Source organism: Panthera onca, chromosome B4 (genome assembly GCF_046562875.1).
Source record: "Panthera onca isolate mPanOnc1 chromosome B4, mPanOnc1 haplotype 2, whole genome shotgun sequence".
In the NCBI taxonomy this organism is placed as follows: Eukaryota; Metazoa; Chordata; class Mammalia; order Carnivora; family Felidae; genus Panthera; species Panthera onca.
In genome coordinates, this window is record NC_138345.1 from 101095023 (window position 1) to 101111806 (window position 16784).

Genomic DNA, 16784 nt, shown 5'->3' on the forward strand with positions numbered 1-16784 from the left:
TTGGATTTTCATGGTAACTTGAAGACAGTGTTGTGGCAAATAATGTTATTCTTTGGCGGTTTACAAAAAAAAAAAAAAAAGAAAAAGAAATCAATGTTTTAAGACTATCATAACTGCTTTAAAAAAAGAATGTTTCATAAGCTGCAAATAGAGATTTAAGTCCCTTGAACAATGGTAGAATGAAATGGTGTCATACTATGACTCCACAGCCCCATGAATATGAGCAACAAGGGAATTTTGAAGATTACTTGGTATTCAGTAATAATGGATTGTTTTTAAAGTTCAGAAAATAGGAAGAAAGGATTAAAGGAAAAAGACAGCTACTGTTTTCAGTTTTGAACCTGTGAATGTGTTGCCGTTTGTAAAACTCTTTCTCCTTCTCTTTAGGTGTTGCTGTTAGCAAATAACTTCTGTAGCTGCTGGATAATATTGCAGCTCAGCCTTAAAAGAAGCACTGCTTTTCCGAATCCTCCGGCTTTCCCCTACCGCTGATTTTGTGTTTGTTTCCTTCTTCAGGATCTGTGAATGCACCGAGGCTGAGGCAGAGATAATTCTGCAGCTGAAGAGCGAGCTCAGAGAAAAGGAATTAAAATTAACAGATATCCGACTGGAGGCCCTCAGCTCTGCTCATCACCTTGACCAGATCCGGGAAGCCATGAACCGGATGCAGGTCAGTGCTGAAACACCTTCAAGGAACAAAGAGGAGAGATTTAAAATATTGTTTATTTTCCACTCTTGGTTATTATAAAAACACATCTCACTTTTAAACCCACTGTGGAAACACAGTGTGTTTATTCAGTCTTTGCACCTCATTTCTTAATACTGAATGGAGCATTTTGTCAAATCCAAAGCTGGAATGAGGAGTACAGACTGGCCAGTTGCCCTCAAGGGCCATTCAAGACACTTGTACTAGTGATTGGATTCACTTGAGGGCCGAGTTTTTAAAGGAACTACTACAACCCTTGGGTCTACACTTGTCCACGATTTGCCTTTGTGTTGGTTTTTTTCCGTTCTTTTGACATCTGGCTTTCAATTACTTTTACCTATTTTCTATTGGGAAAAAAACGTAATGAGGAAACTACAGAAATTTAACACAAGCCTTCTAAATATGCAAAGTAACAGTGGTGTGGAAGGCCATCTGTAAAAGTAAAGCTTTTGTATTTTGGGGAAGCATCTGAAGGCTAATTTCAGAACCAGGCTGGGCTCAGACTAAGTTTTCATTTTATTATTGTAAACCGGTCATCACTCTGTACCACAGTTGACTGAACTAAGAAAAACTCATTGCTGAGCAGATTTATCTGCTACCATATGTATTCATCAAAAGGTTTTTGTTGTTTTTATGAGCTTAGTGCTCCATTTTGAAGGAACAACTTTTCAGATGTTGGCTGGAATTCTGCAGTAATGTTAAGTCACCTTATTGATACTGTTTCTGTTTTGCTCTGGTTGTCAACTCTACGTGAGTTCAGACTATTACAAATGACATTATTTACCTGTGAGATTTAACAATGCATTTAAAATGAGAAATTTTGCAAACTCTTCAAATATATGACTCTTAATTCAAATGGGACCAAGTCCTAGAAGACCCCTCAAATATATGATACATTCAAAAAATACTTATATAAATTCTAAGGGTTAGTGTGTCTATATTCATGAATACATGAATCTATGTATGTAAGAAACAGAGACTAGGTTGATAATTTACCTTCTTTGGAAGAAAATCCTGTTTTCATAATCTATATTTGTTTACTTAACATATCACCACATGCTTTATTTAATAAACAAAATAATTACCTCTGATGAAAGAGTTGGTGCCATTTTCTCACACAAACTGGCCGGATTTTGTTTTCCTGTATTTTCCGTCTTCACAACAGAATGAAATTGAAATACTGAAGGCTGAAAATGACCGCCTGAAGGCAGAAACCGGTCACGCAGCTAAGCCTGCTCGTCCACCGTCAGAGTCCTCAAGTAGTTCATCCTCCTCATCTTCACGCCAGTCACTAGGACTTTCTCTGAACAACCTGAATATCACAGAGTCCGTTACCTCAGGTAATTTTGTGCACACACCTGCCTGAATGAAATCATGCCTATGATTTCATGAGGGGAGAGGGGGCTGGCATTGGAGAATCGTGCCCACCGCTGTTCTTAAACTCACTCTCCTAAAAATGTTAGCACTCTGAATTCTCAGAAATAGTCCTTCTCCCAAAAATGTATTCTACTCTGTTATACTTTTAAAAGAATATGCTCTGTGAAAGAGTGACACACGTAAGACATATGGTTTTCATATCATTTTAAAAAATTACTTGTGCTTGAGAAATACTTCCTTGGTGATTACAAACACAATAAAGAAATGATATTCTCAGTGGTGATCGTTAGTATTTATGAATATAATGCTAATAATCCCACACAGTCGTACAGTATTTTAAGTGTACAAAGCCCATTTACGAGTGCATCAGGACCTATTCCTAAATTTGACCAGATGATCGTGCATGACGTTACCTGGAGAGAACATAATGCTAGTACATCACAGTTCTATTAAGTTTTCAACAAATGTAAAGAATTCACTGGATTCTGTTATTGTGTGCAGCGGTACTAATGATGGAACCAGGGTATAGTTTTACTTCATCTCAGATAGAATCATATGACATAATGTTGTCTTCGTATCTGATGAACTATCAGTTATAAAGTATATAGCAGTGAATCATTTTATGTATGTAAGATTTAGTTTAGGAAAGAGTTACATGAAGATCTGTGGTAATTGCAAAGCATAGCCACCAGATGACGCTTGGAAACCAATGATATGCATGTTCCTGGGTAACTTTGGATTCCATTATACAACTATATAGTTCTTCCCGGCTTGCCTTAAATTACACTAAAATAGAGATGAAGAAGAGAAACAGAGATACAGCATGCTGATATTGATGAAGATTTGTAATAAGTCGTACCTCTTCTAAAAAGTCAGAATGTTAATTCTGTTACATCTGCTGTTCATAATGTAAAATGAAGGGCTTAAATATATAACTTGCTTTCTTCTTAGAAGAGGCAAGTGGCAACTAAAAGACAAGTAGGAACTCCCTGAAATTCAGGAAAACACTGTATATAACATTTGGCAGGTATTGGGGGAGGGAAATGAATTCTGAGACTAAGCATCTAGTAAAACCAATGTTAGTAGCCAAGAAGAAACAGAGAGAGGTCATAATTAAACGAACTTAAAAATCATTCAGCGGAATCAAACTATGGGACTGTGGTCGCAACTTGAATGTGTAAATTGTCTGTAAGGTGTCATCATCCACACTCTTCAAAAGATGCCAACAAAGAAAAAAAAATAAAAACTTTAAATGTATAGATTCTGGTGGCCCTGAGCAAAATCCTATATGTTGTCCGTGATGAGCCTAACAGAGAAGTGAAAGTAGGGTCCACAGCCAAAGGCAGTCAGCGTCTGTGTCCTCGCTGGACTCCTTAAGGAAAGACGAGCAAGGGCTGGTACCTTACACGATGGCTTAATGGCAGGATTTCACTGCTTGTTATGTGATATCGTTTTATCTCATGGAAATACAGTAAAGTTTAAAGGAGGCACAGTTAGTACTAAAGATAGTTTAGAAACAGAAGCCATGTAAAAATGAAACTAAAAATTCATGTCTAGGAAAAACTAAGACTCATAATGATAAATATAAAATATAATAAATCAAATTTATAATCTCTGTATTCATCAGCCTGAAAATACTGATGTCCGTGAATCAGAATTTGGGGCAAATGTTTTGAGGGGGTTTCAAAGATGTACTTTTTAAGTATACATTTTATCTTTAGTTCTATATTATTTTATTTCTTTAATCATTTTTCATTAGTGATAATTGTATCTGAACTAAAAAAAAAACATTAAATCACATGACTAGGATACTGTTTTCATTGTCCTCACTCTTGTTTAGTGGATTCAGAATTGGAAATCAATAATGCCTTTATGCTGTGGCTTTTTAACAAAAAAAAAAAATTTCTAGGCTTCATGATTAATTTTTTTTAAAAAAGGAGAGAAGTAGGCAGGAGAGTGGATAATTGACAAACTTTCATTTCCTGAAATATAACTACACATTCCATACATCTAGTAAAGACATAAATTTGAAAAGACTTCATTTTTTTTTGTCATAACTTCATTGGATTGTAACCAAAATGGCAGATCTTTTTATTCTTCCTTAAAATATTGACAGAGGACCATAACTTATTTTCCATTAAGGAAACCCCACAGAGAACCCTTACCTCAAATTTGCTGGTTTTCATTTTTTTCTTGGAGTTGTTTCTTCAGGTGATCATCCTATCGATATGGTGAGGACAGGAGGGGACACGGAGTGAGTCAGGATGTACTCCTCCCACTGTGCAGAGAAGGGATTACAGTAAACACCTGCACAAAGTGAATAGTGGTTACAACAGCTGGCGGTATTAAACAATGGGGAGAAAGTGTTGTAAAAGCATTATCTCTTATGGTCTCAGTAACCCTATTAAGTAAGGGCTGTTTGAGCCCCATTTTACAGATGAGGAAACCAACACTTAGGAAAGAAACTATAAGGATTTGTTCGAGATCATGCAGCTAGTAAGATGTAGAGTTAATATTTGAACCCAGGTCTGGATGAATCCAGCATCTGACCTTTTAACTCCCATACTCTTTTCCTTTAAGTAGCCGTATGAGAAGCCAAGGACAGTCATTCATTCATTTACTGGTAGACATGTACGTCACTGCCTTCAGGAAGAATTTCACAGTTCTGGCAGTTTTTAAGAGTGAGCATAAAGTGAAATGAGAAACATGCTCCAAGACAAACTTGGGCAGAGAAGTAGATCAGAAACCAGATTAAATACCTTGATGTGGAGTACTAGGCCACTCATGATCTGGCCCTTAGCTACCTCCACATCATTCCATACTAGTCCCCCCAACCCCTTGATCTCCACCCTCCTACCACCCAAACCCTTGAACACACATAGCTCTTTCATCAAGGGTTTTGCATTTGTTCTTGTTTTCTGGACCTCTTTTCCTTGGTCTTTACTTGCATAGCACTTCTCAGCCACCTGGTCTTATCTCCAAATAGCACCTCCCCATGGAAGCCTTCTAGGATGCCCTATCTGTGTAGAGCAGCCTCCCTTCAGTTACTCTATTTCACTGCCTCATGCCTTTATTTCTGGCACTTAACACATGCCAAAAGAGCAAGAAATTCATTTTCCTTCTCACCTTTTCACCTGAATGGGTATTCCTTCCCAATACCCAGCACAGTTCCTGGTATCTTTTAGGCTTAAGAAGTATTTTTGAACATTTATGAACATTTAGAACTAATTGAGCAAAGTACTAAAGAGATAGATAATTTGGTCATGGGATACCAGAAATTTACATGCATGCAGCCAACATAAGCCACTCTAAACTTCTAAGAAAAAGAGCAAGAAGATAAAATGACACTTAAAAAGGGTTTTATTTTTGACTGAGATAAGCAAAAAAGTAAGAGATTGTGAGGATGTTGATCTGGCAAAAGAATTGAATTTCCAGTAGGGAGATTGTCTTTGATATTTTAAAAATTTTTGGCAAAAATATCCATTTTCCTCAAAATCTGTGGATTTTTTTATTGTTATGATCTTAAGGCATTTTTTTTTACTCTTTCCTTTGTGAAATGACATATTCTTAATTATTAAGATAATAGAGCCATTCTATTTTCAAAAACTATTTGATTAAATTATTGTTTCTCTGCGAGTACATTCACATCCCTTCTCTCTATAAATTTAGTCACAGTAATTGACTCCCCTTGTCACCAGGCTCATGTGCTCTTTAGCACGTAACTGAGTTCCTTTTTGCACAAAGCACTATCTTCATATTAAACATGGCTCTATAATAACATTATCGTCAAAGCCATATTAAGTGTGGCTCTATAATAACACATATGTGGGATAGTTGACATTAATAATTATCCAAATTGGATGTTAATCTCATATGGTATAGTTTAAAAATTAATCCTCAATTATATTTAAAGGCTGGTGCTTGCAGGTTAGCTAGCTTTATCAGGCTTCTGTAAGTCTTAGCTGATTACTAGAAATACTGTTTTGGTTTTAAAACCATAAGTATAAAGGGTACAGGAGAGTGATAATTAATATACTTCTATAGGGAAGTATAATGCTGTGGTTGAAATTCAGTAACAGTACCTAATAATTACAGATATAAGGTAAGCAGTAATATAGCTGGATATATGCCAAATGCTTGGCAATAATTTTAGTTGACACGCAATCTCAGCACCTTAGCTTTCATAAATTACATGGGTATTGAGCTTGGATATTTTAGGTTGGATAGAAAAACCAAATAGCTTTTCAGTGTGTCACAGTTGCAATGATGGTAACTGAATATTACCCAGGTATTACTCAGACGTGTGTGCAATAGGAAAAGAAACCCTTCATTTCCCCATCTGAGGGCAATGGCCCAGCATGTGAGTGAAGATCTTTGGAAGCAGAAATAAATTTTTAGACTGAACCTTCAGCCCAACCACAGTAATTCATCTTCTTGAAAGCTGAGATTTTTCAAACCAGTTAGGCTAGAATGGGAAGCAAAAAGGCCATATATTCCTACTGAAAGATATAAAACTGAGGGAGAAAAAATGAGGGAGAAAACAATGATAGTAAACAATTCCAAGCTAATGTGACTCTATTGTGTGTGTGTGTGTGTGTGTGTGTGTGTGTGTGTGTGTGTGCGCGCGCGTGTTTACTTACTTCTTTGAAAATTTGGTAGATATTTTGCTCGACGATGCTGGTGATACAACTGGACACAAAGATGGCCGCAGTGTGAAAATTATAGTCTCCATAAGCAAGGGCTACGGCCGAGCAAAGGTATGTTTTTAATCTTAAATTCTAAATATTCCTAAAGGATGAACATGACCATGAATCAAATGTATCTTATATTGGATATTTGTCCTGGTAAATATGCTATCAGCAGTGTGTATCTTGTCATTCACTTAATATGTCATAAAAGCATGAAAGTTAGGGACTCAAAAGAAATTACATCATTATATAGGTAGAAATATGTCTCGATATCTCATGTTCATTCACTGATAACAATAGTGATTGTCAACCACTCTCATTTCTATAGCTTCAGAAAAGAATCATCATTTTCTTTGACATAAACATCTTGTCTAACATTCTTTTGGTGTCATCTGTAAAATACAGGGGATATTTATGATGTGTAGTAACACGTTACCAGGGTTGTCAATATAGTTTTTGTACAAAGAAGAGACTATATGCTAGATGAATATTCTAGACACTAGAAAGATGTATTTACTGAACTTAGTATGAAAATTCTATTGATGCTACCTATGTGTCATTTATAAGCAAAGTCTTAGAAGATAAGGCAAATATTTTAATTTTTCTGGAATCAATTATTGCTATCAAATTGACAATGTCCTTGTGACTCAAGTCTTTTTTGAAAACTATAAATATTAGTTCAAGTTGAGTTTGTAGTCAAGTGGCCAAGAATACAAATCTGCAAATATCTGAATTTGTTCCCATCAAACAGAAAAACAGAAAAGTCCTTTGGAATTTTAAAATAGTTGAAATATTGAAGTTAAAAAAGTAAGATAGCACTTGTGAATTTTTACACTGAGAAAATATTCCAAGAATTCCAATGCCATAAACTTTCTTCTTGAGCTGTAGATTTTTGCTTGATTTTCCCAAGTGGGTCTTCATGTGAAAGATTCTAATAGTCTCAGTGAAGCTTAAGCTATCTCTAATTTGAAAGCAGCTACTTACAAAGCATTGTATGAACACATTTGTTTTGACTGGGTTATAATACTACTAGAAAGCAAGTTTTCTATTTTAACATAATTCTAAAAGGCAATGTTTTTGAACATTGAAAGGAATTGTTTTAGTTTTCTTGGGCTGCCATAACAAAATACCATAGACTGGCTGTATTACAGATCAAAAATTTATTTTCACACCATGGTAAAGTCCAAGACCAAGGGGCTAGCTAATTTGGTTTCTAGTGAGGACTCTTTTGCATTGCAGATAGCCATCTCTCAATATGTCTTCACATGTCTTTTCCTCAGTGTGTGTACTTGGGGAGAGGGAAAGTTGGGTGTCTCCCTCTCCCCACCCCCTGCCACTTATGAGGTCACTAATGCCATCATGAGAGCGCCATTCTACTGACTTAACCTGATTACCTCCTAACGGCTTCATTTCCAAATATCACACAGGATTGTGTCTTTAACATGTGGATTTGGGAAAGACACAAACACTCAGTCCATAAGAGTAGTAAAAAAAAAAAAAAAAATCACAATGGTTTGTTGTGAATTTCTTAACCTTTTCTGAAAAAGGTATTGACTTCTAACTTGGATTATATCTAAATAATGGTAATAATCATTTACCCTTATAGAGGCAAATGTTATAGATGAAGAAATCAAGGCTTCTTGATGAGATGGCTAGGTGACTTACCTAAAGTCACATTTCTTAAGTGAGGTGGTAGATATTGTGCATTGTAGAATCCTTATCTTCTAATATCTGATTCAGTTGTTATTCTACCACCTGTTGAGGATAATACAGTCGGTGACTAGAACCAAGATTGTAACATAGCAACTAGCTAATTATATCTACTGAAGTCATGATCACTATTTTATGTAACCATTTCCAGTCATCATAAAAGAGGCTCCACTCAGACTATAAATCTCGAATTGTTTATTTGTCCAATATATGTAAAAAGTCCTCAAAATCCCATCCCACAAAAAAAGATAATAGGGGCGCCTGGGTGGCTCAGTTAATTGAGTGTCCGACTTAGGCTCAGGTCACGATCTCACTGTCTGTGAGTTTGAGCCCCGCATCGGGCTCTGTGCTGACAGCTCAGAGCCCGGAGCCTGCTTCGGATTCTGCGTCTCCCTCTCTCTCTGCCCCTCCCCTGCTCGTGTTCTGTCTCTCTCTCTGTCAAAAATAAATACACATTAAAAATTTTTTTTCGAAAGAAGATACTAAATTTGGGACCATTCTTTGCTCAATAAAATGGCTCCTGTAGGATTCCCTGACATGTTCTTGTAGTAAATTTTTTGATAAATTCAAAGTGGAAACTGTTTTGTAAATATGTGAAGGCCATGCTACTGTGGATAACTTAGTTTTAAAAGCTGGATTTGATATCATCTAAATCAATACATGAAAACAACCTGAATTTTAGACTTAACAAAGATCAGGCCACAAAATTAGTAGGAGGAAGTTGTAGGTCTCATATGAAATAGTTCTCTTGCCTCTCGATCACCATTTCCCTTCTACCAAGCTGCATCTACTCAAGAATGCACCCGCTGCATTAAAGCAAAAGACTATTTTCCCTATTACCAAACAGGTCATGAATTAGTTTTCCATACCACTTCATCTCATCTCTTTCTTTCTTGTTTTTGTTACTATTGATGTTACTTTGTTTGTTTGTTTAGTTAGTTTGTTGGGGTGGGTTTTATTTTATATAATATACCATGCAGGTCTGTTACGATAAGACCTATAGGCTTAATAAACATTTTAGTCCTTAGTAGAAGTACATTAATATGTTTTAGTAGGAAATGTAGTAATAAGACATATGACTGGGTTTTATTGGGTTCTATTTGTTCTTATTTAGGATCAGAAGTCTCAGGCCTATTTGATAGGATCCATTGGTGTTAGTGGAAAAACCAAGTGGGATGTCTTAGATGGTGTAATCAGACGTCTCTTTAAGGTAAGTTGTACAAAATTTCCTGATACTAAGTTTCACATATGTTTTATTTTACATGCTTTCCTTAGCTTTAATAACGTGGACTTTGCTTTTCCTACCTCCCTTTCAAATAGTAAGGAAAGCTTTCTCGTTGTGCTGTGTGATATTAATAATTCTTTTATTGCCCATTTCAAAAATCTTGACAGCTAGCTTCATATCCCCAGGAGTTTTGTATTTGTAGTAGATGAGTTGAATCTCTGTTTTGACTTCCTTTTTTGTGTGTATCATTTTAGGAATATGTGTTCCGAATTGATACATCCACTAGCCTTGGTCTGAGCTCGGACTGCATTGCTAGCTACTGTATAGGAGATTTAATTAGATCCCATAGCCTAGAAGTGCCTGAACTGCTGCCTTGTGGATATCTTGTTGGAGATAATAACGTCATTACTGTGAACCTGAAAGGTAAAAAGAAAAATGAAAAGAAAAACACAACTGTATCTTTTAGCCAACGTTTCTTTCTTCTTTCTTTCTTTCTTTCTTTCTTTCTTTCTTTCTTTCTTCCTCTTTGTTTGCAATTTCACTTCAAGTTTTCATTACTCGAAAGCTCTCTTAACCACATCAATGGTTTTAATATGAAACGAGACACACTTATTTTTAAAACACTAAAATCTTACTAAAACACTAAAACCCTACTAAAAACACCAAAATTGAAGTAAATGAAATTCTTTGAGTTCTGGGATGTGAAATTTTGAAGATTCTCTAAGACTCAAGAAGAGGAATGTGATGAGGGAATTTCAAATTTCTAGGTTTTCTCCAGTACCATCTTTCATTTAGGGAGGATTCAAAGAATTCATTGCATATCCCAAAGTAATATATTCATCACTGCATCTTTGATTTTAAAATATGTGTGTGTACCCAATAAATACCCACTGGGGATAGAGAATGGATGTTAAGAATCGGGGATGAGAAATTCTGTTTGCTTTGGATGATGTGATTAATTATAGGCAAGTGGAATATCTAAAGTATACTTGTCTCCATAATTCCTTGCTCATATATGTTAAAGAGCCAGAGCACATCTACATAAACTGGATTAATAGAGGAATTTGCCAATGTTTGATTTTGTGATTAAGGTGCTTGGGTTAGTAAAAGGAGATACTGTTGCTCTGCTTCTTAATTCCTTGCCAAATATCACAATTTCTATTCTTCAAAAGCTTAAGTGGTTGTACAGCTAGGATTTGTAAGGAGAGATAGGAGAAAACAAAGAGAAGGGAAAAATAGAAAGAAAAGGGAAGAATGTACACATATGCTTTAATATTTACATTTATTCTTAACAAAATTATCACCTTCAAAGGCAAGGAAAATATTATGATAGAAATGATAGTAATTCTTCCATTTCTGTCTGGAAACCTACTTGGGAAATATGAAGTAGACAATAGAGCTAAGCCTGAACCAAAGGAAACAGCTAACTTTCTGTTGGATGTTCACTCTGCCTTATTACTGATGTGTTTGTTTGTTTGTTTATTTGGGGGGGGGGGGGCTAAAATGGCAGCACATGGTTGTGAGATAGAAATATCAAGGAAAGAATTTTACAAGGCCTGCATCCCTAAAACTAATAACTCTGTTGTCAGCACTGTATTTTAAATCCCAGCTTATGTAGAACAATAAGGCATGCTATTCCCTTTGTTTCTTCCTTCAGGGGTAGAAGAAAACAGTTTGGACAGTTTTGTTTTTGATACACTGATTCCTAAACCAATTACCCAAAGGTACTTTAACTTGTTGATGGAGCATCACAGAATTATACTCTCGGGACCTAGTGGTACTGGAAAGACCTATTTAGCAAACAAACTTGCTGAGTATGTAATAACCAAATCTGGAAGGAAAAAAACAGAGGATGCAATTGCCATTTTTAATGTGGACCACAAGTCAAGTAAGGTAAGTCACAAACTCCTAAGAGAACTGTCATTGCTTACTTATGGATTTAAGTGTCTTAAGCAATTAAGCTATAAGATTGTGTGAGACCCATTACCCAATTTGAACATGGAAACATATCTATCTCTGACTAAAACTGAAATCTAATGGATGACGTAACCCTGTTTCATGAATTTGAGCAAGACTGATATTCAGTAGCATTCACTTATCAGGCAGCTTTACAAGCATTGGGAATATACAGAAGAAAATGATGGTCTCTATTGTCCGATTTCTCTTAGACATCCATTTAAGAGGTGTTGGAGTAGAAAGAGATCCATGCAGAGTTCTATAGAAGCAAGAGGGAAGAATAACTCTTCTGTAAGAATTTGAGCTTTATAAAAAGTTAACTTGACCTGGATCTTAACAAATAGGTGGGAATAAACTGGGGTATTATAACAAAGGGGATATGGGTATGATTAGAATAGTCTAAGCAGAAATTCTGGGAACAGCAATTTGCTTACATTATATTTCTATTAGAATTTCTGCTTAGGAACCTTAGGAAATTGAACGATATTTCATGTTGCCATCAACTAAGTTCTAATGTACCATAATAATCAGCTTGAACACTCTCAGCTATTAAATAGGCATGAGGAAGCTATAAAACCTAGCCTGTAATTTCATATATTATGAATAGAATAAGGAATCCTAAATGGAAAATTGTTAATGTCTAACATATTCCTGACATTATAATATTTTTGCCTGTAATAATTAATTACTTCCTCAATCAATTTAACCTAAGCATCTCTTAGGAAACTGTATCTGTTATAAGCAATAACGTGATGGAATCCACATGATATTGGGTCATGTTATTTTTCCAAAGATAGCCTGGTTAGATGATCCAAACTGACCCAGTCTCTCAGAAGCTTCAGACCTACAAATTTTCAGAAATAAACACATGAAAGCAACCCAAACCCATTGGATTCTTGAAATAAACCAGACGTATAGCTTAGTAAACAAAACATTCTTAATGGTATGAATAGCTATATACTAACAAACTGGACAACCTAGGAGAAATGGAAAAGCTTTTAGAAATATAGAACTTGCTACAACTGAACCAGGAAGAAACGGCAAATCTGAATAGACCAATTACTAGTAAAGAGATTGAATCAATCATCAAAAATCTCCCAAAGAAGAAAAGCTCAGGACCAGATGACTTCACATGTGAATTTTATCAATCATTTAGAGAACACCAATTCAAACTCTGCTGAAAATCTGAAGATGAGGGAACATTTCAGAACTCATTCTATGAGGCCAGCATTATCCTGATACCAAAACTAGAAAATGACACCACTAGAAAAGAAAACTACAGGCAATATCCCTGATGAATATAAACGTAAAAATTCTCAATAAAAATACTGGCAAACCAGGGGCGCCTGGATGGCTCATTCAGCTGAGTGTCTAGCTCTTGGTTTCAGCTCAGGTCATGATCTCACAATTTATGAGTTCGAGCCTCCTGTCGGGCTCTGCACTGACAGTGCAGAGCCTGCCTGGAATTATCTTTCTCTCCCTCTCTCTCTGCCTCTCCCCTTTTTTCTCTCTCTCACAAAATAAATAAATAAACTTAAAAAAATACTAGCAAATCAAATTCAGTAGCACCTTAAAAGGATTATTCACCATGATCCAATGGGATTTACACCTAGGATACAAAGATAGTTCAGCATATAGAAATTAATTAATGTGATGTGTCACATTCATAGAATGAAAGAGAATAGGTCATATGATCATCTCAATAGATGCAAAGAAAGCATATGACAAAGTACAACATCCATTCATGATAAAAACTTTTAACAAATTAGGCATCAAAGAAAAACATCTTAACATGATAAAGGCCATACAGACAAGCCAATGGTTACCCTCATACTCAGTGGTAAAATTTGAAAGCTTTTCCTTTAAGATCAGGACCAAGACAAAGATGCCCACCCTCATCACTTCTATTTAACATAGTACGAAATATCCTAGCTAGAACAATTAGGCAAAAAAAGAAGGGGAAGAATAAAAGGTGTCAGAATTGGAAAGGAAGAAGTAAAATCATCTCTATGTGCAGGTGACATTTTATATAGAGAAAATCCTAAAGACACACAAAAAAACTGTTAGATCTAATCAATGAATTTAGTGGTTGCAAGATATAAAATTAACACACAGAAATCCGTTATGTTTCTATATGCCAACAATGGATTTTTGGAAAAAGAAATAAAGAAGTTGATCTCATTTATATTAGCATCAAAAACAATAAAATACTTAGAAATAACTTTAAGGAGATAAAATATCTCTGCTCTGAGAACTACAATGCATTGATGAAAGAAATTGAAGAAGACACAAATAAATGGATAGGTATCTCATGTTCATGGATTAGAAGAATTAGTATTATTAAGGTATCAATAGTAGCATAAGCCATTATAGATTCAATGTAATCTCTATCAAGATTCGAATGCATTTTTTATAGAAGTCAAAAAAAAACCCACTCATGAAATGTATATGGAACCACAAAAGACTCTGAATAGCCAAAGAAATCCTGAGAAAGAAAAACAAAGCAGGAGCCATCACACTTCCTAATTTCATCTCTACTCTATAGTCATTAAAACAGTATGGAACTGGCACAGCAACAGACATGTAGAATTGACAGACACAATGAAACAGAATCAAAAGCCTGAAAATAAATCCAAGCATATACCATTATCTAATGCTGGATAAGGGAACCAAGAATACTCAATGGAGAAAAGACAGTTTCTGCAGTAAATGGTGCTGGGATAATTAGATATTCACATGCAAAAGAATGAAACTGGGCACATATTTACATTACTCAAAAAATTAACTTGCAGTGCATTAAAGATATAAAAGTAAGACCTGAAACCATGAAACTCCTGGAAGAAAACATAGAAATAAAGCTCCTTAACATGGATCTTGATAATGATTTTTTGGTTAAGACACCTAAAGTACAACCAACAAAATAAAAAATAAACAAGTGGCAATATATCAAGCTCAAAACATCTGTACAGCAAAAGAAACAAAATGAAAAGGCAACCTATAGAATGGGAGAAAATGTTTACAAACCACCTATATCTGATAAGGGCTTAATATCCAAAATATGGAAAAAACTCATACAACTCAATAGCAACAAAACATTTGACCCAATTAAAAAGAGGACAAGGGACCCGAATGGATATTCTCCATAAAAGGTATACAAAAGGCCAACAGGTACATGAAAAGATGCCCAATATCACTAACCGCTAGGGAAATGAAAATTAAAACCACAAAAAGGTATCACCTCATGCCTGTTAGAATGGACATCATCAGAAAGACAAGACGTGATAAATACTAGTGTGGAAGTAGAGAAAAGGGAACCCTTGTACACTCTTGGTGGGATTGTTAATTGGTATAGTCACTATGGAAAATAGTACAGAGGATCCTCAAAAAGTTAAAAATACTGCCATATGATCCAGCAGCTCCACTTCTGGGAATATATGCAAAGGAAATGAAAACACCAACTCAGAAACGTATCTGCACCTTCCCATGTCCATAGCAGCATTATTTACAATAGCCAAGACATGGAAACAACTCAAGTGTCCATGGAAGGATAGATGGATTTAAAAAATGGTATATTTGATGGAATTCTAATAATATAATGGAATATTATTCATCCATAAAAAAATGAAGAAATCCTACCATTTGCTACAACATAGATGGACCCTGAAGTCACTATGCTAAGTGAAATAAGTCAGAGAAAGACAAATATGTATGATCTCACTTATATGTGGAATCTCAAAACAAAACAAAAAAATTACCTGAGGTAGAGTATGGAGAGATGGAAATTGTAGGAAAATGGTTAAAAGGTAAAAACTTCCACTTACAGGGTAAATAAATACTAGTGTTGTTATATACAACATGATGACCACAGCTAACCCCTGCTGTATGGTATATAGGAGAATTGTTAATGGAGTAAATTCTAAGAATTCTCATCACAAGAAAAATTTTGTTCTTTTTTTCTTTTCTTTTTATCAGATCTATCTGAGAAGGTGGATGTTAGCTGAACCTGTTGTAATCATTTTACAATATGTATAAACCAAAACATCATGCTATTCATCTTAAACTTATACAGTGATGTATGTTAATTCTTTCTCAACAAAAATGTTCTTAACGAAGTAGTTTTTTAAGTCCCTATCACTGACCACCTGTGGAATATAGAGCAGATTGCTGAATTTCCTTTGCCATGGTTTTCCCAACTGTTATATGGTCATGGCAAAAGCTAAGTGTCTGTGTGTCTGTGTGTGTGTGAGAGAAAAAGGGAGAGAAAGAGGGGAGCAAGGAGAGAGAGAGTGGAGGGGAGGGAGAGAGGGGGTAAGGGAGAAAAGGATTGAGAGAGCAGGGGAGGGACAAAAGGAAGAAGAGAGAGAAATAACAGTACAGGTAGCAAACACAATCAGTATAAGGGTTGCCTGCAGTTATTAATTATATAATTAATGTAAATAGCTTTCAATAAATATTTCTTTCACAAGTACAGACCCATACAGACACCAGCCCCCAAACACACACATAGACCTTTGTTGAAAATTATCTTGTATGTACTTTTCACAGAGAACAGTGATGTACATAAAACATGCTGGGATCTCTTAAAGTTAAATAAACGTTATAGCACATGAATTCTGAATATTTCCTTGGAACTCAGCACCATTCGAATTGCGGTTGAACCACCCATTTTCATTTCAACTAAGGAGAGACATGTAATCTGCGGCAGAATATTTGGCCCTTCTCTCAGCAGAAGTAGGAAGAGCTCAGTTGTTTGTTTGCTCCAGTCTACGTTTTTAATGCTTCCTGTGAATCTTGGGTCTCCTCAGAACTTTACTTAAAAAGCATTTACCACCAGTATTTTTCTTTTCAGCCAGAATGATGAAAGGATTATGTCCCTTAGCCATCTTCAGTGTGTTCTCTGGATTTCCCCCAAATCCGGATAGAACTGGATAGAACTCTTGAGTTGTGATAGAACTCTTGAGTTGTGATAGAACTCTTGAGAAGTTTCTTTATGAAAGGCAAACAAACAAACAAATAGTTGTAAAAGGAGAAGAACAGAGTTATGACAAGTTACAAGTTCTTTTGATAAAATTGCGGATCACTTAAAATCAAGTTTTTAATCAACTGGAGTGATTTGGGCTTC

General features: G+C 35.5%; 1 protein-coding gene across 6 annotated transcripts in view; it reads left to right on the forward strand.

Annotated features, from left to right (window-relative positions):
- The window catches only part of NAV3 (neuron navigator 3), an 821282-nt gene that overhangs the window by 783998 nt on the left and 20500 nt on the right, over positions 1–16784 (forward strand). For all 6 annotated transcript variants that reach the window (XM_078449654.2, XM_060656893.3, XM_078449653.2 and 3 more), the window contains 6 exons: positions 517–670; positions 1872–2046; positions 6743–6840; positions 9596–9691; positions 9961–10129; positions 11364–11599. In XM_078449654.2, coding sequence (XP_078305780.1) covers positions 517–670; positions 1872–2046; positions 6743–6840; positions 9596–9691; positions 9961–10129; positions 11364–11599 — 928 coding nt within the window. The remainder of the gene's footprint in view (positions 1–516; positions 671–1871; positions 2047–6742; positions 6841–9595; positions 9692–9960; positions 10130–11363; positions 11600–16784) is intronic.